This window comes from Ctenopharyngodon idella, chromosome 2 (assembly GCF_019924925.1).
Source record: "Ctenopharyngodon idella isolate HZGC_01 chromosome 2, HZGC01, whole genome shotgun sequence".
Taxonomy (NCBI): Eukaryota; Metazoa; Chordata; class Actinopteri; order Cypriniformes; family Xenocyprididae; genus Ctenopharyngodon; species Ctenopharyngodon idella.
The window spans coordinates 42,558,291-42,582,502 of NC_067221.1; the positions used below are offsets into that span (position 1 = coordinate 42,558,291).

At 43.2% G+C, this 24,212-nt stretch overlaps 1 protein-coding gene across 8 annotated transcripts in view; it reads left to right on the forward strand.

Moving 5' to 3' along the window:
- ptprsb (protein tyrosine phosphatase receptor type Sb) overlaps positions 1 to 24,212 on the forward strand; it is a 73,320-nt gene that overhangs the window by 41,789 nt on the left and 7,319 nt on the right. For 3 of the 8 annotated variants that reach the window (XM_051863755.1, XM_051863772.1, XM_051863801.1), the window contains 18 exons: positions 670 to 939; positions 1,511 to 2,092; positions 2,477 to 2,613; positions 2,751 to 2,895; positions 12,285 to 12,379; positions 13,426 to 13,679; positions 14,724 to 14,811; positions 16,379 to 16,594; positions 16,684 to 16,841; positions 17,916 to 18,002; positions 19,327 to 19,338; positions 19,530 to 19,642; positions 20,262 to 20,359; positions 20,594 to 20,717; positions 20,857 to 21,032; positions 21,128 to 21,247; positions 21,437 to 21,591; positions 23,361 to 23,646. In XM_051863755.1, the coding sequence (XP_051719715.1) occupies positions 670 to 939; positions 1,511 to 2,092; positions 2,477 to 2,613; positions 2,751 to 2,895; positions 12,285 to 12,379; positions 13,426 to 13,679; positions 14,724 to 14,811; positions 16,379 to 16,594; positions 16,684 to 16,841; positions 17,916 to 18,002; positions 19,327 to 19,338; positions 19,530 to 19,642; positions 20,262 to 20,359; positions 20,594 to 20,717; positions 20,857 to 21,032; positions 21,128 to 21,247; positions 21,437 to 21,591; positions 23,361 to 23,646 (3,116 nt within the window). Of the gene's footprint in view, positions 1 to 669; positions 940 to 1,510; positions 2,093 to 2,476; positions 2,614 to 2,750; positions 2,896 to 7,043; positions 7,356 to 8,174; positions 8,369 to 10,053; positions 10,081 to 10,688; positions 10,807 to 11,084; positions 11,664 to 12,284; positions 12,380 to 13,425; positions 13,680 to 14,723; positions 14,812 to 16,378; positions 16,595 to 16,683; positions 16,842 to 17,915; positions 18,003 to 19,326; positions 19,339 to 19,529; positions 19,643 to 20,261; positions 20,360 to 20,593; positions 20,718 to 20,856; positions 21,033 to 21,127; positions 21,248 to 21,436; positions 21,592 to 23,360; positions 23,647 to 24,212 lie in introns of all 8 variants that reach the window. The other 5 variants (XM_051863792.1, XM_051863816.1, XM_051863808.1 and 2 more) reach the window with 4 other exon arrangements.

The following is a 24,212-nucleotide window of genomic DNA, read 5'->3' on the forward strand; positions in this document are numbered from 1 at the left end:
GTGGCGTGTTCAGGCATGCAAGCGCTGCAGTCAGGCTCTCTCAGTCACGCCTTCCCCTTCTCCCCTTTGATAAGCTGGTGGATGAAACCAGCCTGAATCGAACACCTGCCTTCCAGCGCCGGTCTATAGAGTCGATATCTGCAGCTATTGATCACAGAGCTTGAAAAGGCTTCATTGGGTCCCTGAGGGCAGCACAATCTCATTTCGGTTTCTAAAGGCTTATGGGAAACTGAGGGGGCTCGGACGGGAAATAAAGCTCATTCCAACAGAGTGGGTTTTAATAAATATGCATCATTACAGTTTCTCTGCCTCCCAGCTGAGCTCAGAATGAGAACAGAGGAGCCTCGGCAGAAGCGTCCGTGTTTAACGTTCCTCTTCTCGGTTGGGTTTTTCATCCTCGCTGAAATTTCTGTGACCTGAGAGACATGCCTGTAGAAATGGGCGCGTTAGTCAGTTTGTAAGAAAACACGGCTCTGACCTTTAGCTTGAATTCAGATTCTCCAGCTCCTGAACACATTATTATTCCGTTCCATCTGCTAGTCAGTGCTTATATTTAGCAACTTGTCCTTTTAGCAGTATTGCCAGCTTGAATATGAAGCTCTCATCAGAACGTCCATTTGCTGTCATTGTTACCTCGTTGTCCTCTGTTTCCTTCTCTTTGTGCTCCAGTGCGCCGCGTTCCCCCTCGCTTCACCATCCTTCCCACCAGCCACGAGATCATGCCGGGCGGGAGCGTGAACATCACCTGTGTCGCTGTCGGTTCTCCGATGCCCTATGTGAAGTGGATGCTCAATTCGGAGGACCTGACGCCGGAGGACGAGATGCCCGTGGGACGTAACGTTCTAGAGCTGAACGGCGTGCGAGAGTCGGCCAACTACACCTGCGTCGCCATGAGCAGCTTGGGAATCATTGAGGCCGTGGCGCAAGTTATTGTTAAGTGTAAGGAAAGAGTCTTTTTTTATTCATAATCATGATTTTTTTTATGCATACAGAGTGGGAGAAAAATCGGACAAAGTGGAATTAATAATGAAAAGGAAATAGAAAATTTAAATAATCAGTTCAATACATGAAAGTAAAGTACTAAAATGTGCAAACGTAGATAAAATAGGAAGGTATTCAGTGCCGCAGGTGTAGAGGATTGATCAGCCAAATCCAGTTACAGAATGTGTATGTAATGATAGAAAGAGCTTCCAGATTTAGAGAATGATGTTGGGTCGATGGAAAGAATATCTAATTTTGCCCAGTCTAATGAAGTAAGGAATGGTTCTTAACATGTGTGGACAAAAAGTGAGCTTTTGTTATTCACATTTGCAAATCTTCCTCAAAAGTAAATAGAAAGAGTGTCATGAGTTTCCAGACTTTCTGTACGCAGCCCATTTTGTGCATTGGAAAGATCTTCAGATATCTTTGCATTGAGATTCAAATCTATTTGTATTAATGTAGATGTAGTCTGAGAATCTCCTGAGGAGAGAGCAATGCAGTTGTCCTCTCTTTCTCTCTCTATCTTTAGCTTTACCCAGAGCTCCTGGTACCCCCATCGTCACGGAGACGACCCCCACCAGCGTCACCATCACCTGGGACTCTGGTAACCCTGACCCCGTTTCCTATTACATCATCCAGTACCGCGCCAAATCCCCAGACAGCAAGTACGAGACGGTGGACTCCATCACCACCACCCGCTACAGCATCGGTGGCCTCTACCCCAACACTGAGTACGAGATCCGCGTTTCTGCCGTCAACACCATCGGCCAGGGTCCGTCCAGCAACAAGGTGGAAGCTCGAACTGGAGAGCAAGCCCCCGCCAGCCCGCCGCGGAACATCCAGGCGCGCATCATATCCCAGAACGCAGTGATGGTGCGCTGGGACGAGCCGGAGGAGCCCAACGGTTTGATCAAAGGCTATCGAGTGTATTACACCATGGATCCTTCGCAGCCAATGAGCAACTGGCAGATCCACAATGTTCAGGACAGCATGATTACGACCATCCACAGCCTCGTGCCGTCCGAGACGTACACCATTCGTGTGCTGGCGTTCACATCTGTGGGAGATGGACCCTTCTCTGATCCCGTTCACGTCAAAGTGAGACCTGGAGGTGAGTTGTAGAGAAACATGCGATTGAGTCAAAGAAAATCAACTCTTGCAGATTGAAGATGCGATCACATTTTTTGTGAAATTTCGCATGCAAAAAATAGTGTAGCGATGTATGAAGCACTGCTCACACAGAAGCCGCTCTCTATCCAAGTAGTTTTCTGTTGGAATTCGTTTGGCACTGGATTTCGCAGAGCACCAGTAAACGTGATCTCACTGTAACATGTTCCTGTGACTGCATTCATTCACCTGCGGCTCTTAATGAAGTGTCACTGAAATCAATCATAGTACCAGCAGAACATTTCTGCACTGTTCCTTTAGTGTCGCTCCGTTATCAGGTCCCTTATTACCGAACAGGTTTCTAATGTGTTTCTGATCTGTGTTTTAGTTCCTGGGCAGCCGGGGAAGTTCCAGGTTGGTAAAGTGACCGACACCAGCGTGGAGTTGACCTGGGAACCTGCGTACTCCAAAGAGCCCGTGAAAGCCTACGAACTCATCTACAAATCTCCAGATCTCGGTGTTCAGGTAAAAACATTCTTCACTCGAGGACTACAAATCGTGACATTTCAGGAGTATTGGCATCAACTTCTGAAATGGTGGAATAATGGCGATGTTTTCAAAGACATTGTGTTGAAAGCGTCTTTGATCTTTCTAACAAACAGGAGAAGAGGAATTTTGAGCCCAGGACGTCGTATGTGGTGGAGGGTCTGCGCGCCAACACCGAATACACCTTCTCTCTGGCTGCCGTTTCCAACAAAGGCATCGGAGCATTCACCAACGAGATCAATCAACGCACGGCGCAAGCAAGTATGTGTGAGACCCTCAGTCCTTAAAAATACACTGTCCTATCTGACTGAGAACCAGTCGATGATTGAGGTGTTGTTTGCACATGAAGCACATTTTACCTGACCAGACGTTTCTTGCAGTGTATGACGCAGTAACAGCTCTCTGCACCAAACCTTGCTCTGTTTCTCCACCCACATCAGACCTGTGACTCTAGAACAGTGCTAGACCTTGATGGTTCCTATAGGCTGTTGGTCTGGATGGGAAGAGGCAGGGCTGGTGCAGAGGATGAATCTCCCTGATTGGATGTTTAATCTGTGTTTTTTTACTCAGTCGTCGCTTTCAGAGAGGAAGCGGAAGCGCAACAAACTAGTTGCGACATGGCTGCCAGTGCACACAAACTATGAGCTGTGGGGGAATTCAATAAGAGTGAATGTCACGTGCTGATAGTGTCGTTCATTTGCACACGCTTTATTTGACTCAGATAATAGCACAAACAAGCACTTTGCTGGTCACTCCAGCACTGATCCAGAAACTGCTTCTCTCATCTGCTGCCGTGATCAGAAGTAAATGTTCACAAACAGCAAATTCCGTTTACCACCTGCTTACCAAATAGTGCTGATGTTTATGAAGCTATAATTTACACAGTCATGAGGCGTGTTTGTGCTGAACAGAATGACATTTAAATACTCCTGTGCAGATACACCTGGTTACATTGGATCGGTGGTTAGTGAAAAGGATGTTTTTAGGCACAAAAGTGGCACAACCGGTTGAATTCCTCCCCAATTCTGTTTATTCATCCTTCCCTCCCTCCCTCCATCCGTCCGTCCTTCCATCTCTGTCATTGAGAAATGCATTGGTGTGTTATGTGTATGTCCACAAGTATTTCCAGGAGATTATTGAAAAACAAACAAAAGCCAAAGCCACCACCAGACTGGATGGGATTTGTGTTTTTAATTTCTGCCTTTTTACCTCTTTCTTCTCTTCCTCCTTCAGTTCAGTTTCCTTTTAGCTCAAGACCCAAATGAAGTGAGAGTATCTGTTGTGTCTGTGTTGATGATGAAGTGTTCTTCTTACATGTCATGCAGTTCAGAGCTCTTCAGTAACGCTGTTAAAGCTGGTGTTTTCCGGGATGGTTAACGGTAAGTGAGGATGACCAAACCACAGCCGCAGTCTGAGCACGTCGACAACCGTAAGACTCTTATCATTATTCCACCAAACCTTCTTGTTGGCAGATCTGTGGAAAGAACTATCTCAATATTAATTTCATAATCCTCCTGATGCAACGGTATGAATATAAGTTGCTCTATTGCTGTGTTCTGGGCTGTTTTTTGTGCGCTTTGGGGTATTTTTCACAGCTTGTGAGGTTGAGCTCTGAGATGCTCGAGCTGCTGCTCACACACATGCACTGAGTTATGAAGCTAGGCTGTATTGAGTGGTTATAGTTGTTTCTAGGATGTTATTAGGGATTTGGGAGTGGTTACTTGGGGTTTTGGGTGTTTTATAGGGTGTATTGGGTGGTTATAGGTGGCTGCTAGGGTGTTAGGGTTTTGGGAGTGGCTGATAGGGTGTATTGAGTGGTTGTTGGTGGTTTTTAGGGTGCCATTAGGGATTTGGCAGTGGTTACTTGGGGTTGTGGGTGTTTTATAGGGTGTATTGGGTGGTTATAGGTAGAGTTGTCAAAAGTACCGACTTCGGTACCTATCGGTACTGAAATTTTAAAATTTGCGTTGATCATTGAAGCCAATCACAGACATATCCGATGAGTCATAAGCACAATGGCCAATCAGAGGTGTTTACGAATCTGCTCAACAGCGCTCAAAGTGTCACATTTTTAAAATTTCAGTACCGACTAGGTACTGAAGTAGGTACTTTTGACAACTCTAGTTATAGGTGGTTGCTAGGGTTTTAGAGTGGCTGCTAGGGTGTATTGAGTGGTTATTGTTGGTTTCTATGGTGTTATTAAGGATTTGGCAGTGGTTACTATTGGATTGTGGGTAATATTAGGGTGTTTTGTGTAGTTATAGGTGGTTGCTGGGGTGTTAGTAGGGTTTTGGAGTGTGGAGGGTTTTGCTATGCTGTATTGAGAGATTACAGGTTGTTGATGTAGGGTGTTGTGGTTAGTTTCTAGGGTATTCTGGGTGGTTTCCAGGCTGTTGCTATGTATTTTCTTAGGTGTTGTGAGCAGTCGTTAGTGTGCAGCACACTCTCCTCAGCACACTTACTATCTTACTGTATGTGTAGCGTATGTTATACAGCGTTTGGGTGTTACTGTAATGTCAGTGTGTCTGTTGTGCTGAAGGTCCGAGTGTCTCGATCATCATCTTGAGCGTCCAGCACAAACACACGTGAGCCCAATTATCCGCTCGCACTTCCTCTAACATCAGCGCAGATAACAGTTTTTGAAAGCAACTACGCATCCGCAGTTCATTTTTACATGTCATATTCTATAAAGCTAATTAAATTATTTCATGTCAGTTTAATTATTGTGTTACACGAGTGTGCGTGTGCGAGAACAGAGACTGGTCACAGGGTCTGTGGAACCGAGAACCTTATCGCTTTGATTGATTTTGAGAACGTCTCGGATCCCTTGTTACTTTAATAACTCTCTCCGCTCTCGTTGTGCCGTTCAGCTGGAAAGGTTTTAGTCAATTACACTGACTGAGACCAAAGCCGCGCATTAACCGCAGTATTAATGACAGATAATACCCACAATTCTATACGCTCATATTCAACAGAGACTTCAGCTCAGAAAAATGCTTAAGGCGCCTGTGTGTGTGTGTGTGTGTGTGTGTGTGTGTGAATGTGTGTGTGTGTGTGTGCGTGTGTGTGTGTGTGTGTGCGCGTGTGTGTGTGTGTGTGTGTGCGTGTGTGTGTGTGCGTGTGTTATGGTCAGAAGGTCCGTGTGCCGTACGCAGCAGCAGGTATGTACTCCACAACATCAGCTTCTCATGCGTTTTCTAAACTGATTGCTTATTTTTTGGTTCCAGTTTGTTTTGTTCTCATCAGATCTACATCCAGTCGAGTTGAATGCCCTCATGTCTAGTGATTCTCAGACAGGTTTCCTTTGCTTTAGCATTCATATCACTCAAGTATAAACGTCAGAATGACTCAGTTGGTTAAGTTAGGCTTATGGTTCATTTCCCGCTGCTGTACATTCACCAGATGTTTTGTGGCATTAGAGGGTTATTGAAACCAAACTGTAACTGTCATCAAGCAGACTGACATTTATTAATTTAGCAGATTCTTGTACCCAAATGAGGAACATCACAAGCAGTGACAGTGTCAGATGCACATGATCACATTGACGTTTGTTGAGTGATCAGACAGTCAAGGTGAGGAAAGGAGGAGGACAGATGCTTTTATTCCTGAACAGCAGAAGAACTAATAATGATGAGAGTAGAAGGAGGTAAAGACTCTGATCTCATGTTCACATTCACAGTCTGTCAGTTATAATATGAATTATCCTTATATACGCTCTTAAAAATAAAGGTTCTTTATTGGCGTTGAGTGTGTCTTTTGTAACAGTTTGTTTCATTCTTTCAGACCGCTCTGTAACCCGCCGTAGACAAAGAGCTTCTCCTGCAGAACCCTCGTCAGATTTCTAATTAAAGATAATTTGTCTCGTATGTGCAGAAGGAAACTCCTCATAAACTCCTCAATAACCCGATGGGATTCAGTCAGACTGTCTGTCACCATCTGGTCAGGAATTCTGATCCTGGACCGATGCGTCGCTCCATCCATCAAGCCTTGTTTCCATGGCAACAGCACTGCTATCTGTTACACACTCGGCGGTGCTTTAATTAGGTTGTCTGTTCTGGTCAATATGTTGATCAGATGGTTGTTTGGTGACCGATTCTGACAGACAGACGGTTTATTCCTCCATCACTGCATCAACAAATCCTTCATTTCATTTTGCCTCTTTTTTCCTTTGTTTGCATCATTTATCTTTTAAGTTGAAGGTAACTTGAGCTTCATAATTAGTTTTATTGATCTGTTTTCATCGAAACTATTTTTGTAGCCTCATCCTCTGCGTTCGTCTTTATGTTGTATTGATTTATTTTTGCCTTATTTCTGTTGCTTCATCCTCCTCCACGTTCCTCAATTATCTTTCCTTTCTGTGTTTTATTTTCGACTCTTTTCCGCTCCTCCTCCTCCGCTCTTCCTGTCAGAGCCCACGTCTCCTCCGCGCGAGGTCCGCTGCTCCGCCGCCGGCTCCACCTCGCTGTCGGTAAGTTGGGCTCCGGCCCCGGAGGAGCAGCAGAACGCGGCGCCGCTCGGGTACGAGGTGCGTTATCAGGTCAGCGGCAATGACACCGGCGGGTTTGACTCACCGCAGACGCTGCGTCTGGAGCCGGATGTGGAACAGACACTCCTGAAGGGCCTGCGGCGCTGGAGCTTGTACCGCGTCACGGTGGCGGCGCTGACGGAGCAGGGCGACGGACCCCAGAGCCAAGCTGTAGAATGCAGAACTGATGAAGATGGTAAAATCTCACCTCCACATGAAGTCAAGTCAGCACTTTATACAGTACAGACCGTCTCAAAGCAGCTTCACAGAACAAAACTTTTCAGAATTCAGTGTACAGTATGTGTACAGTGCAACAGCAGAGAGCTTGTTTACATTTTAGACATGTCAAGTTGCCAAAAAAACAAAAAAAAACAACCCTAAACCAACCACCTTGACCTGACTGCATTATATACCTACTACAGTAGACGGATCTATTCAGAATTACTAAACACAGCGACATAAACATGACAGATAATAATATTATCCTGAATATGTGTGGAAACGACGTGAATGTACTGAAAAGTGTCGGTGGATAAATGAAGTGTGTGATCAGCATACTTACTGTACGACTCCTGTACTTCACTGCAGTCGTCTTCACCTTGATTACAGTTCACATCCATCAAAACTTTACTAGCGAGACGCTGGTTTGCTTTATCCAGCAGAGAAATGTAGTTTTTTAAATGTAATTTGATCAAACAAGAACAAATATCTGCCAGTGGAGTCAGAAAAATACATTTTTCCTTCGAATTTTTCTGACTGCATTGGCCGATATTTTTTCTTGTTTTAAGCGCAAACTCACTTAATTTTCATACATTTATCAGAAAACAAACTTGATTTTTAAATCAAGATACAAGATCTTTAGTCATTTTCTTGTATCTTGATTTAAAAATGTTTGTACTGGAAAAGTAGGCAAAACTACTAAATAGGAAAATGTAATAATAATAGCAATAATAATATTGTTTTAGATGACTGTGTGTGTGTGTGTGTGTGTGTGTGTGTGTGTGTGTGTGTTTAGTGCCCGGAGCTCCGCCCCGTCAGGTGGACGTCCAGCCCCTCAACAGCACCTCTGTTAAAGTGTTGTGGAGCTCTGTGTTGCCGGGGCAACGGAACGGGCAGATCCGTGGTTACCAGGTTCACTATGCGCGTATGGAGAACGGGGAGTCACAAGGCCTGCCGCGCATCAAAGACATGATGCTGGACGATGCCCAGGTGAGGTCGCGACCCCGATACACCCTGAAACTGACCTTATTTTAAAAATAAGGTGGATTGCTGTTGGGAGATGATATTTGATGTGGTTTTGGAGTTTTAGTGTCTTTATTCACTCATGTTTAATTTTTCATTCAGTATCCTGTTTCACTCATGCGTCACGTGACTGAAGCGAAGTGAGTTATGGATGCATGTGACCATCAGCCTTTCATAACACTTTAGTTTCAGGCTTTGGATAATCATGATATTGGCTAAAACTAAGACATTTCAAAATGTAAAATAAGCATTTTTTAAAAAACTAGCAGGCAGTATTGATGGAGCAGTGTGTGTTATTGATGGAGTAGTGTGTGTTATTGATGGAGCAGTGTGTTATTGTTGGAGTAGTGTGTGTTATTGATGGAGTAGTGTGTGTTATTGATGAAGTAGTGTGTGTTATTGATGGAGTAGTGTGTGTTATTGATGGAGTAATGTGTGTTATTGGTGGAGTAGTGTGTGTTATTGGTGGAGTAGTGTGTGTGTTATTGATGAAGTAGTGTGTGTTATTGATGGAGTAGTGTGTGTTATTGATGGAGTAGTGTGTGTTATTGATGAAGTAGTGTGTGTTATTGATGGAGTAGTGTGTGTTATTGATGGAGTAGTGTGTGTTATTGATGAAGTAGTGTTTGTTATTGGTGGAGTAGTGTGTGTTATTGATGGAGTAGTGTGTGTCATTGATGGAGTAGTGTGTGTTATTGATTGAGTAGTGTGTTATTGATGGAGTAGTGTATGTTATTGGTGGAGTAGTGTGTGTTATTGATGGAGTAGTGTGTGTTATATTGATGAAGTAGTGTGTGTTATTGATGGAGTAGTGTGTGTTATTGATGGAGTAGTGTGTGTTATTGATGAAGTAGTGTTTGTTATTGGTGGACTAGTGTGTGTTATTGATGGAGTAGTGTGTGTCATTGATGGAGTAGTGTGTGTTATTGATTGAGTAGTGTGTGTTATTGATGGAGTAGTGTGTGTTATTGATGGAGTAGTGTGTGTTATTGATGAAGTAGTGTTTGTTATTGGTGGAGTAGTGTGTGTTATTGATGGAGTAGTGTGTGTCATTGATGGAGTAGTGTGTGTTATTGATTGAGTAGTGTGTGTTATTGATGGAGTAGTGTGTGTTATTGATGGAGTAGTGTGTGTTATTGATGAAGTAGTGTTTGTTATTGGTGGAGTAGTGTGTGTTATTGATGGAGTAGTGTGTGTCATTGATGGAGTAGTGTGTGTTATTGATTGAGTAGTGTGTGTTATTGATGGAGTAGTGTGTGTTATTGATTGAGTAGTGTGTTATTGATGGAGTAGTGTATGTTATTGGTGGAGTAGTGTGTGTTATTGATGGAGTAGTGTATGTTATTGATTGAGTAGTGTGTTATTGATGGAGTAGTGTGTTATTGATGAAGTAGTGTGTTATTGATGGAGTAGTGTGTGTTATTGATGGAGTAGTGTGTGTTATTGATGGAGTAGTGTGTTAGTATTGTTAGTGCACAGAATCAGACTGAATGAACGAACTGAATGAATCTCACTGCGTCTCACTTCATCTCTTCTTTTGCCGTTCATTCTGTTCTTTCACTAAATGAATCTCACCCTCCTCTTCTCCTCCTACGCTCCGCCTGGTCTTCACCGGTTCTCTCACGTCTCTGTGTGTGTCGTCCTGCCGTTAGAGGGACGTGGATGAGACGGCACAATATGTGAGTATGAGCTTCAGCTTCAGAGCAGCTCATGAAATCACAGCTGAGACAGAAACATTTCAAATCCATCAGAGCCACTGCATCAGAGCCACTTCACTGCATGAGTGTGTGTGTGTGTGTGTGTGTGTGTGTGTGTGTGTGTGAACCTCTCATACTGGAGAGTGCTTTCATAGGGCCGTTTGAATGCAGACCATGAACTGAGAAGTTTATTAAAGAAAAATACTGCAGGAGAGTGTGGAAAGAAGGAATGCATGCATGAATGAAGGAATAAAGGAATGAATACATGAATGAATTAACAAATGAATGAATGCATGAATGAAGGATTGAAGGAAAGCATGAAGGGATTAACGAATGAATGCATTAATGAAGGAATGCATGAATGAATGAAAGGAATGAATGAATGAATGAAGGAATGCACAAAAAAAATTAACAAATGAATACATGAATGAATTAAGGAATGCATGAATAAATGAATTAAGGAATGAATGCATGAAGGAATAAAAGAATGAAGGCATGAATGAAGAAATGCATGAAGGAATTAATGAATGAATGCATGAATTATTGAATGTTGTTGACATAATGTTTACACTGAATCCTCGTGTGTTCAGGAGCTGATCATCGAGGATCTGCAGCCTGAGACGCTGTACTCCATCAGTGTGGCGGCCTACACCGTCAAGGGTGATGGAGCTCAGAGTGTCGCTCATCTGGTGCAGATGCCCGTCGCATGTGAGTCGCCCATCTGTGTGTGTGAGTGTGTGTGTTGAGACGTTCAGGGACAGGCGGACTCTTTTAGTTTCAGTTAGAGGTGCTGTTTGTGTGACAGATATCAGTGAAATGTAAACTATCGCTCAGTGATGTATTAATAATTGGACTTCATCTGCATACACTCATGTAAAGCAATATATACTAAATAGCAAATCTCAACTGCTTGATTGCTTGTGCTTGAGTCAGTGTGACAGTTGCTGAATTCTAACTGTGAGTTTGTGTGTGTTTGTTTCCTCCAGTACCGGCTCGTCCCGTTCTGTCCGTTCAGCTGGTTAATGAGACGTCTGCGGCTGTGATCTGGACGACCCAACAATCCTCCAACCCTCTGCTAGAGGTCCTGGGCTTTCGTCTGACCTACGGCCTTAAAAACGACTCCCGCTCTTTCTCTGTGGACGTCAGACCTGAAGAGCGTCGGCACATCGTGAGCGATCTGCGTCCTGGAGGCGTCTACTCATTCCTCCTGGCCGCTAGAGGGCGCTCTGGATACGGCGAAGAGGCTGAAGAGGAGCTTCCAGTGCCCGAGTTTCCTCCCAAAGGTTTTCCGCAGCTGTCGGAGCGCGTCAATGCCACCTGCTGCTCGCTGCAGTTCACCTGGCTCCCTCCGAGCGGCGTTTATACGGGATACACGCTCGCGTACGAGGAAGCGGGTGGTGGCATTGAACCGCGGACACTGACGGTACCGGCGGACGTGTCCAGCTACACCATTCACGGGCTGAACCCGGACCGGGTGTACGCTGTGAGAATGTCGGCTCACAACGGCGCTGGCTCGGGCCCGTATAGCCCACAGGTGCTGTACCGAACGACTGCCTTCGACACAGGTACGGCTGGTGAGCGACACAGAACGAACCCCAACACCACCCGCAACTAACCCCACCCAACCCATCACCAGTGGGCGGAGCACAGGTAACACTCGGCCAGTCGTTGGGGGGTGGAGATTTGAGGTAAGTGACAGGTGTCAGTCACAGTCCATCTCGGAGGACGAGCGCTCAGGTTCACGGTAAGACAAGAGACGTTTTCTTTGCCCTCGTCCTCTATTATGAGTTCCTTCACTCTCCTCCACGTCTACATTTCCCAACACTTCCCAGTCCAGTTTGCAGTGTGGCACAAATAAAATACATGTTTGTGTGTTTGTGTGTAATTGCGGTTTGTGTCTCACCTCGACTTCCTTCCTTCCACATAACCTTCATTAGCAGCGGGTGAATCTGGGCCGGCTCTCCCTGGAACTGCCGCATATGTGTCCGTCCGTCTGTGACCGCCATACGCTCACCTTCTTCATCCCCCACAATTCCCTGCACAGGCCTCGGCACACGCGGCGGACTCGCACACGTCTGCTCCCTCACGGTCCGGCTCACCTGGTCCTGTGTGTGTGTGTGTGTGTTGAAGTTCTTTGATTACGCGAGTCTCACGTGTTGTACGTGTCTGTGTGTGTTTTTGGACAGACGTGCCGAGGAATTTCTCAGTGAATCTGGCGACTAAGACGAGTGTGTTGCTGACGTGGGAGTTTCCAGAGAGCAGCGCCCCCTATCGCTTCACTGTGAGTTCTGTTACTTCATGACTGTGAAAGTCTTTTAAAGACCCTTCAGATCAGTATTAGGGTTCGTTTACATTTACCATTGTTTTCATGGGCAAAATCCATCATTTTAATAGGAATCCACACGATCTGGAATTTTGTGTTTGGGAAGAAAAAATAATGTAGAGACTTGGTTCGATGCATCAGTTGTTTGTTGGATGTTGAGATGTGGGCGTGGCACTCAAACATGGAAGTGTGTCTAAATATGATTGTGTAGTGCATTGTGGGAAAGGGGCGGGGTTTAAGTGCACTAAATGATTTGAGAAGACCTGCACGTGTCACCAGAGAGACATTTCACTGGAAGATCCAGTTATATTTATTTAATTAAATATTAGGAGGTCAAAAAAAAAAAAGAAACGTATGCATAGATTAATCTCTCACAATAAGATTAATAACATAAACACTAGATGAATTTACATGTCATGTCGAGTTAAAAATATTGCCTAGATTTACTTCCAAAAATCATGTTCTTCCTCAGTGTTTCTGTCTTGTTTTCAGCACAAATATCTAAACATTCTCAAATCAAGATACATTTACTGGAGAAGAGAAATGACTGAAGATATTAAGACAAAAAAGATAAAAATGAAGTGAGTTTGTGCTTCAAACAAGAACAAATATCTGCCAATGGAGTCAGAAAAATCACCTTGTTTTCTCTTTGAATTAAGTTTATTTTTCTGACTCCATTGGCAGATATTTGTTCTTGTTTTAAGCACAAACTCGCTTCATTTTTATCTTTTTTTGATTTAAGAATGTTTAGATATTTGTGCTGGAAAATAAGACAGAAATATTGAGGAAGAACAGAGTTTTTGCAGTGCCTCAGTGGGGTTTGAAACAGAGCTTGTGTTTCTGGATTAAACTGTAAAGCCCATGTGAAAACCAACTCAAACACAGCGGGATGTTTTTAGATTCACTAAACCTGACTGCAGCACATCTGATTCGGGGTTAGTAAACCAGGCTTTTGCACTGAGAGTTTCTGATGTCATGCTAGAAACGTCCGCTCTCGTCCTCAGGTGGAGTACAACCGGCAGAAGATGGAGGTGGACGCTCGTCTGAGGAAGGCGGTTATTCCGAACCTACAGCCGGACACCAGTTATGACTTCAAGATCACCAGCCCCGAGGGGAACATGGGCGGACTCAGACACCGCATACACGCCAAGACCTCACCGCCCATCCTGATCCGCCGGCCCGAGGTGGACCACACGCGAGAGGCCGAAGCCACCGTCACCATCATACTGCCGTCACTGGACACCAGGAGCAACGTGAGGTGCGAACGGCCTGATCAGACGCTCTCTGCTGGAGTGCACATGCGTTTACAGTACACGGAGAGGACATATGAATCATGCATGACATGTGCACACATACGTGCAGAAATCATCCAGTTGCTGCACTGTGAATAATTCAAAACCGCAGTCAATTTGTGTTTCTCACTGCTTCTGGCTGCTGAGCTCAGGAAGAAAATCATTTCAGCTCCCAGTGCAACGCTGAAATACTGCAGCACACACACTTTACAGCACTCGCCGTTCAGACAAATCTCACCGCAGCGCACGCTTCCGTTTCTCGCTGTTCATGAAGATACATGTTAGACAAAACGGCAGCGCCGCAGCAAAAGAAACGGTGCTTCATCTATGAGTGTGCTGAGAAAGACAGAGATGATAAATAAACGACGTTCCTCGCTGATTACGCACAAAAACAGCTCGCAAATGACTCCCAAACTCCTCTGCTCTCAAACGGTTCACTCACTGAACCACAAGTCGTTATTTTACATCATATCTGAAATAAAACCAAGATCTCTTGTGCTGCAAGTGAAGAATATAGAAGTATTTGAAAACATAAAATAATAATATAGTCAGAAATAAGTTTGTGCTTCCTTCAAAGTACTTTACGGTTTCATCTAACAACAATTAATGTTAGTTTTCACATTACATGATTAAACGTTGTATCTGTTAATATTTTTTAATGGACTTGAGCTGACATGAACTAACAATGAACAGTTGTATTTTTATTAACTAACATTAACGAACATAAATACTGAAACAAATGTGTTGCTCATTGTTAGTTAATGTTCATCATTGCATTAATTAATATTCACTAATGGGACCTTATTGTAAATTGCTAAAAGAATCGTTGAAGGAATCGTTGAAGAATCATTAAATTCATGTTGATTCGCAGTCGGTGAACATCAGTCACACAAAGAGCTGAAATGAATGTGTGTGTGGAGCGCCGTCTGCGTCACATTCATTAGCGTTCATTAGCAGCTCGTGTGGTTAATGAGATCTTGAGAACTAACGTGTTGCTTCTGTACCTGCAGGAACATCTATGTGGTGGTGGTTCCTCTGAAGAGAGCCAGAGGAGTGATTCGCCATCTGAAGAGCCCAGACGAGATGGACCTGGAGGAGGTAGAGCGACCCTCACAATCTCACTAGCTATAGGCCTCCATCCAAAGTTGTGAATTTAACTTACGCATAAAACTGGAATATAGCATAAAACATTTCTGAATAAAGCAGTGTTTTCATCTCATGTGTTCAAGAGAACAAAATCATCACTTCCTGGGAAACTGGTGCAAAATATCAGTAATAAAAATGTAAGTTTCTGCAATCGGGCTCTTTCTCCTCCATCATAAATGAGTTGGTCTCAGAGCGTCAGACGAATCACAGTAAATGCTGTCATGTGATCTTGCGTTCGGATGCTGGTGTTTGGGAACACAATCGTGTGAGACGCTTCTGGAGGAATTAAACCACATCATTCTGATGACAGACTTTGACTCAGGCGTTTCAGAACCACCAAACCAACATTTGAGATGCTGCGATTGGTCCGCTGGTTAGTCCAGTTATCCAATCACAGCCTCTGCTGAGACAAAGTCACATGAGGTTTTGTCACATAAAAGGATTTATTCAGTAAATGTGTAGTTTATGCGGATGTCTTCTTATCGGATAATAAATATCAACCTCATATGAGTACAGATATTTTTTATGCACATCTTGGCGTTTCCATCCAGCGTTTTTTATGCAATATCCCACATAGCTTCTTCTGTTTATTATTATGTGTGAGATCTAACACAGGCAAACCTTTAATGCAGGTTTTGATGTGTGTGTTGGCTGTTATTGTTGTTTTCACTGGTGTGTGTGTGTGTGTGTGTGTGTGATTCGCTCAGATCTGCTCGTTCTGCTGGAATATTGTATGAAACTCCGGAGGTTTGACTTTCTCCTGTCGGAGGTCGTGCAGGTGAATGTGAATGTGAGCGTTTGCTCGCGGTCGGAGATTCTCAACAGATCAGTGAACAGACATAATGCAGGGTGTGAACACACATGAGACAGGACAGCATGAGAAAACGGCCGAAAACAGGAACCACGTCATTTAGGCATAATAACAGACCTGCAAACTCACAAGAGCTGAAAAAGGTGACATGTTTCCGAATGAAGTCTGTCTGTGGGCTTCATCGTCTCTCAGAGGAAAACTCCTGTGATTTTAACATGTAAACAGAGCATTCAGGTGCACTCCGACAAGAAAACAAAGGGAAAAGACAACGTTTTTTGCACACCAGCCACAACTTGCTGGTCCAAAAGTTTATTTCTTTAGTCCTTTGGCTGCACAAGTCTGTTTTCACTGCTTAGCAATGTGATCTTTCTTACAGCATTTCATTTCATGCAACATAACACCTACTGTAGCGGCAGATGATCATGATATATGACCAGGGTGAAGATCATACGCAAATACTAAATACAATTATAATATTTGTTAAATGTCATATATGTAGGTTTCTTATGGTTTCAGACATATGGAAGATAAGCTTAATTATCATTTCAAAGACACACATGATAATGACATCATCACTACACGATTATGAAGATAAACGATCTTAAAAATTAAATACATACAAAAATGTCAATCAGTTAGAAAAAAGATCATCAGACAGGAAGATCAGACCCTTTTTCTCTGACTGATTCAGTGCTGATGTTGTTGCAGCTGCTGAAGGACATCAGTCAGAAGCAGCGAGACCCGCGGCAGCGTCAGGTGGACCTGCGGAGAGCTTACATCACGGCCCGCTTCACGCCCGCCACCCTGCCCGCCTTCTTCACGCTGGGCAACCAGCAGGACTACGGCGGCTTCGAGAACCGGGCCTTAGAGGCGGGTCAGGAGTACGTCTTCTTCATCCTGGCTGAGCTCAACTCCACCACCGGGGTAAGATGTGCCGACTGTGTGTGTGTGTGTGTGTGTGTGTGTGTGTCTGTGTGTGTGCAGGTGTAACGCTCTTGTGTTTGTGTGTTCAGAAGATGTTTGTGGCCAGCCCTTACACCGACCCCGTGATCGCGCCCGACTCGGACCCACAGCCTCTGGACGCGGGCGACGGCCTCATCTGGGTGGTGGGACCCGTCCTGGCCGTGGTCTTCATCATCTGCATTGTCATCGCCATCCTGCTCTACAAGAAGTGAGTCTGAATTAAACATGTTATCATGTGACCCGTGTGATCTATTGATCATGTGACCCGTGATTGAGAGGCTCTTCATGCAACATGGTTGTGATAGATTGTGTCAGATCAAATGTACAGCACTCTTGTGTTCATAAGTTTACACCCCTGCAAGGTCTTGATCATTTAGAAAAATGTAATTATACATTAGAACAAACTAAAATACTTCTGTTTATAAATTTTAGTTCATGTTAATATCACCATATACTAAAACATTTTTAAGATCAAAAGTTGTATCTGTTAACATTAGTTAAAGCTCTATGAACTGACATGAACAGGTTAATAAATGCTGTAAAAATATATTGTTTATTGTTAGTTCATGCATTAATTGTTAACAAACTAGACCTTATTGTAAAGTGTTACTATAAAATCATATTTATCTTTATTAGAGCAGGGCTAAATAAACAACAAAGCAATGTTTTCAGTGTTTTCTTATTTTTTTAAATGATAAAGATTCTGCATATAAACTTATGAACACATGCATTAATATACATAATGAAATGTACACTGCAAGAACTCTGTTCTTCCTCAGTGTTTCTGTCTTGTTTTCCAGCACAAATATCTAAACATTCATAAATCAAGATACATTTACTGGAGAAGAGAAATGACTGAAGATATTAAGTAAAAATGAAGTGAGTTTGTGTTTAAAACAAGAACAAATATTTGCCAACGGAGTCAGAAAAATAAACTCAATTCAAAGAGAAAACAAGATTATTTTTCTGACTGTCATTTCTCTTCTCCAGTAAATGTATCTTGATTTAAGAATGTTTAGATATTTGTGCTGGAAAACAAGACAGAAATACTGAGGAAGAACAGAGTTTTTTTCAGTAGATCTACATTTAAACTGGGTCATCTTACATGCAACATCTGTAAAATAACTATAATCATAAATAAACATACATAAATATGATGTAATAGATACTCTAGTTAGGAGAAGCAGAGATGATGTGAACTGTACAGCAATGGTTCCTGAAGCGCTGTATCTATGACGACAGATTTGGGGACAGAGAGAATAACGTGTGATTAAATATGTAGGAAGCAGCTATTTCTGGACAGGAAGATAATAGAGTCTGAGGTGAAGATTCAATCAGATGAACTGCAGAATGATCTGGATGAAACCAGGCAAGAGGAACAATTCATAGTTATGTTATTATAATATTTATTAGATGTCATGGTTGTTATGTGTATATATAAAATTAATTATGTTTTTACGTGGTGTTTATAATGGTTTCATACATATGGAGGTTAGAATTATTGGTAACACAATAAAGTCCTGTTAGCTAATGCATTAACTATCATTAACTAATACTGAGCAGGACATTTGTGTATTTATTTGTTAATGTAAGTTAATACAACAGTTCATTGTTAGTTCATGTCAGCTCAGGTCCATTAAGTAATATTAACAGATACAACTTTTGATTTTAATCATGTATTAGTAAATGTTGAACATTTACTTTTCACAGACTGTGATGATGTTTCCAGTTATTAACATCATAAATCTAGCAAAGCTTTTTATATTTTCATTTAAAGATGTACATTTACAACAACAAAAACTTTGTTTTCTTACCTTAACATTTAATAACGGTAAACTAGTTAACACTGCTTTCTAATTCAACAGCTCCCTCTCATATAAACTCTATCGTGGATTTTTTTGGAGCAAATGTGAACACAAAAATGATGTATTTTTCTGTTGAACAATATATAATTTTTCCCAACTATGATGAGTTCTGCTTCTGAGAAAAGAGTCCAAAAACACAGACATTCAGGCAGGAGTTTCTCCTCGTGTCAGAATAACAGTGCAGTGATGATGAAGATGAAGATGAAGACTCTGGAGTCACACTGACTAAAACGTGATGCAAATGAAAACTCTTATATTTGAGCTTCATCTTTGTCTAGATTCCAGCTCTGCTCTTCATCATCTGCATTCTGGGACACCGTCTTCTGGCACAGACAAACACTCACACACACACACACACACACACACACACACGCACACACACCGTTTATGCCGGTTCAGTCGTGTCCCAGTTTCATTCTTTGTTTGGATGTGAATAAACGTGAGTGATGTTTCTCGGCGTGAGCTCATTCGGAGCTGTGGCAGGGATCCGTGTTTGTCAAATTGCTGGCATGACCTTGCTGGCGCCACTGGGGGTAGCGAGCGGAAACGTCGGGCCGGTCCGGCTGATAAATCCGCCCTTGGGTCTGATCCATCCCTGCCCCCTTCCATTTAGTCCGGAACAATCTAGTCCCGCTGGGCCGCAGTTAAACTGTCCCCAATGAAGGAGAGCGTTATCTGCAGGAGGTGTCATGTAGCTGCGGCATACAAATGCACTATATTGATTTCTCTCTCTCTCTCTCTCTCTCTGTGTGTGTGTGTGTGTGTGTGTGTGTGTGTGTGTGTGTGCGTGTGTGTGTGTGTGCGACGTGGCGTTTGATGGGACTCCAGTAAACCCGACAGGTAAGTGAGATCTGATCCCTTGTCACTGAGAGAAGATTAAAGCTCTTATTTGAGGCAGAACACCCTTCAGTCGCTCAATCCCTGTAGCCTGCTTTATTTATGTTGTTCTGCGCTTTGATTTTATTTCTGTCCGTCGAGTCGAGTTAATAACACACATTCTGTGTGTGTATGTGTGTGTTTTCACTCATTAGCAAACGCAAGGACTCTGAGCCGGGAACCAAATGTCTGCTGAACAATGCCGAGATGATGGCTCACCATCCCACTGACCCCGTGGAGATGAGACGCATCAACTTCCAGACACCAGGCACGCGCACACACACACACACACACACACACACACACACGTGCAGACTGTCTCGTGGTCTACTGTCTACATAGGCAGCTCCCTCTTAAGGCAGCATCCTCACACTCCTCACAGCCGCTCAGGCACCATCAGAACATTCAGAGCTCAGATCTGTCAATCACTTTCAGCTCAGCCTATAGCGAGAGTTTGGGGCGTGGCTACTGTAGCGTCGGATGGGTTTATTAGTCTTTTAAACTTTATTTATTATTAACGATATTGCATGTTGATTTAGCCACAGTTCGTGTTTGATGATGTCAGTGTCGTTTTCGTCATGGAAAAAGAGTTTGTCAACGAACATTTTTTGTCGTAGTTTTCATTAACAAACGAACACTAATAATCTGTGATGGTGAAAAGGCTGACTGATTCTTTCACTGAGCATTCTGGGACTGAAGAAGGCAGAATACATTATCAGGCCTCTGTAGGCAGCACACGAGGTGTTGTGACACTCACTAGGTGTTTCAGCTCTTTCGGTGACGGCAGTCATGTGTGATTCACACACACACACACACACCACAGAGCGACAGTTGTGATGGTTTGTAGGTCATCTCCATGACGACCGCTGTGACCTTTGCTCCCGCAGGTATGATGAGTCACCCGCCCATCCCCATCTCTGATCTGCCCGAACACACGGAGCGCCTGAAGGCCAACGACAACCTGCATCTGTCGCAGGAGTACGAGGTGAGTAACGCAGAGAGACAGGAGAGAGAGGATGACCTTCATCACCGTCTCGCTGCGCCGCTCTTCAGACTGTGTTATTAATGTGTGCTGTGAGAGGAGAGGAAGGTGTTAATGCTGTCTGAGTGAGACTGTCTCGTGATAGAAACTGCAAAAGAACAAATCAGACATCAAACACAAACAACATAGATAGATTGATCGATTCACTGATTGATTGATTCTCTCTCTGTCTCTCAGTCGATTGATCCTGGTCAGCAGTTCACATGGGAACATTCAAACCTGGAGGTGAACAAGCCAAAGAACCGCTACGCCAACGTGATCGCGTACGACCACACGCGTGTCGTTCTCGCACCGGCAGACGGTACGACCTCTGAACCTCACGTGATCAATTCAGACTGTGTGTTTTGTGTGTTCTCTTCCCTATGCCAGTGAACTAAATAAACTCGTAGCGGATACACACTTTCAGCACGGCTGTGATGTTTTCCTGTTCTCTCCCCTAGGCATTATGGGTAGTGACTACATCAACGCGAACTACATTGATGGTTACAGGAAGCAGAACGCATATATTGCCACCCAGGGGCCGCTGCCGGAGACCTTCGGTGATTTCTGGCGGATGGTGTGGGAGCAGAGAGCCGCTTCAGTGGTCATGATGACTAAACTAGAGGAGAAATCACGGGTGAGAGACGCTCTAAACACGACCTCAGAGCACTGAGACTCAGTCACATGGTTAGTCTCGAGCTGATCTTTATGTCATGCCTTCCTCTTGTTTAGATCAAGTGTGATCAGTACTGGCCCAGTCGCGGCACGGACACGTACGGGGCGGTTCAGGTCACTCTGCTGGACACGATGGAACTGGCCACATTCTGTGTGCGAACCTTCTCTCTGCATAAGGTGAGACGTCTTCTATTCTATCGTCTGTCTTCACACAAAGTCCTGTAGTCGGTGAGCTCCGTCTTCATCAGTCCAACATGCTGCAAATTCAGCTTCATTTTCTGACCCCGCTGACAGAATTGAAGCAAAAAATGTAGTGTCGTACAGTGTGACGTCTGTAACTCTGATCCTGATGTTTTCACCCATCAGAGCGGCTCCAACGAGAGGAGAGAGGTCCGGCAGTTCCAGTTCACGGCTTGGCCCGACCACGGTGTTCCCGAATATCCCACTCCATTCCTGGCCTTCCTCCGCAGGGTCAAAGCGTGCAACCCGCCGGACGCCGGTCCCGTCATCGTCCACTGCAGGTCAGTGTTCAAGCCTTCAGCGCGTCACACACGTTTGTGTTTCACTGCCACTCCAAAGCAAAGCTTCTGCGTTTTTACATCGATCCGTGATCTTCCCCGGGGCCGATGATAAATGCGCTGTAAACACTAATGTGTGTTTTATTCCCTCTCTAATGCTTCAGCCTGCAGAGTAAGACTGTTCTGCTTGTTATATAAGAGAGTTGCTGTGTTTATTCATTTATTGAGGACACCTCTCGAGTTCTGCACACTAAACTAGTCTGTCCTCAAATCCACCCGGAGCCGCTGAAGCGCTCAGACATTACTGATGGAAACGCTGCTTCATGAAGCTCCAAAAGCTTGTTAAAGGGACAGTTCCCCCAAAAATGAAAATTATCCCTTGATTTTCATCCTATAAAGTTTTAAATATGGATATTTTTCTTACAAAAATGCATCACTTCGCTTCAGAAGGCCTTTATTAACCCCCTGGAGCCGTATGGATTATATTTATGATGGATGGATGCAATTTTTTTGGTCTTCAAAAAAAAAAAAATATATATATATTTAAATATATTTCTGATTGTGATTGTGATTCTGATTCTGATTGTGTTCGTCTGAAAGAAGATAGTCATATACACCCAGGATGGCTTGATGGTGAATAAACCAGGGGATAATTTTCATTTTTGGGTGAACTGTCCCTTTAATCATTTGTTTCCAAGCACATATCAAACTGATGTTACGTCATTACTGTTTAGAAACGTTCCCGTGAGGGTGCGATGATCTCTGTGAACCCATGAACTAGTGTCTACCTGATCTCAGATCAGTTTTATACATTTGTAGACATTTTTTAATGAGACATTTGTATAATAAAAAGGAAGAGGCCTGACTAATCAAACTCTGCATAAACAAGCCCTACAATTGAATAAAATAACACATATTATACAAACACTTCATATTTAATGGTATTGGATGATTTGTTAATTGCATTTAATAATTACATTTTCAATGAAACATTTGCAGTTGTTTTTAAAAGGTGTTTTTACATGCAGTTTTCATTGCATTAACACCGATCTGACCAGCAGGAGTCGCCAGCGTGTGCCGTTTAGAGCGATTCAAAAGAGTGAATCATTTTGACATTTTGAAGCAATTGATTCAATTGATTGCAAGCATCATTATCAGACACACACACACACACACGCACAGGTTTGTTTTGCTATCTTAGTGGGGACTCTCCATAGGTGTAATGGTTTTTATACTGTACAAACTGTACGTTCTCTCCCCTACACTAACTCTACCCATCACAGGAAACTGTCTGCATTTTCACATTTTTAATAAAACATTGTTTAGTATGTTTTTAAAGCTATTTTAAATATGAGGACTCATGAAATGTCCTCATATTTCATGTTTACGTCGTAATACCAGTGTAATACCCATGTCATTATACACATTTGTGTCCTCATAAATCACAAAAACAAGCACACACACAAACACAGACACACACACACTCACACTGACACACACACTCACACTCACACACACACACACACACACACACACACACTTTCATAGTAGTTTAGTATCTTCACACACCCAGATTACAGCAGTGTTTCCTCATGCATGTTCGGCATCATGCGTGTTCCTCTGTAATCTGGATTATAGATTACAGTTATTGAAGTTATTAAACTGTATAATCCCACTGTGCTCTGTTGTGTCAGATGAATGCGTCTGTAAATCAGATATCAGTAGCCAGAAACAGATCAGGGGAATTATACCGTGGTGTTTTCCTGTCTCAGCGCTGGCGTGGGCCGCACCGGCTGCTTCATAGTGATCGACGCCATGCTGGAGCGCATCCGTCACGAGCGGACGGTGGACGTGTACGGTCACGTGACCCTGATGCGCTCGCAGAGGAACTACATGGTGCAGACGGAGGATCAGTACGGCTTCATCCACGAGGCGCTGCTGGAGGCCGTGGCCTGCGGGAACACGGAGGTGGCGGCGCGGAGCCTGTACTCCTACATACAGACGCTGTCGCAGGTGGAGGCGGGAGAACACGTGAGCGGAATGGAGCTGGAGTTCAAGGTTCATTATCGACTAATAATGACACACATTAGAAGTGATATTGAGCTTGATTGTACTTTTCACACATCACGTGTGTTTCTCCTCCTTGATCAACAAACAACAAAAAGATATTTTGTCACTTCTGCTCACCAAGGCTGCATTTATTTGATCAAAAATACAGTAAAAACAGTGAAATATTATTCTAATTTAAGATAAATGTTTTCTATGTGAATATATAGTAAAGTGTAATTTATTTCTGTGATCAAAGCTGAATTTTCAGCATCATTACTCCAGTCTTCAGTGTCACATGATCCTTCAGAAATCATTCTAATATGATGATTTGATGCTCAAGAAATATTTATGATTATTATCATTTTTGATCAATTTAATGTGTCCTTGATGAATAAAAGTATTAATATCTTTTTATTTTTTATTTTAATGCAAACTTTTGAATGGTAGTGAATCACGGTTTACATACAAATATTAAGGAGCAAAAACTGCTTTCAATAAGAATAATAAATGTATGACAATTTCCACAAAAACTGTTTTCAACACTGATAATAATTATAAATGTTTGTTGAGCATCA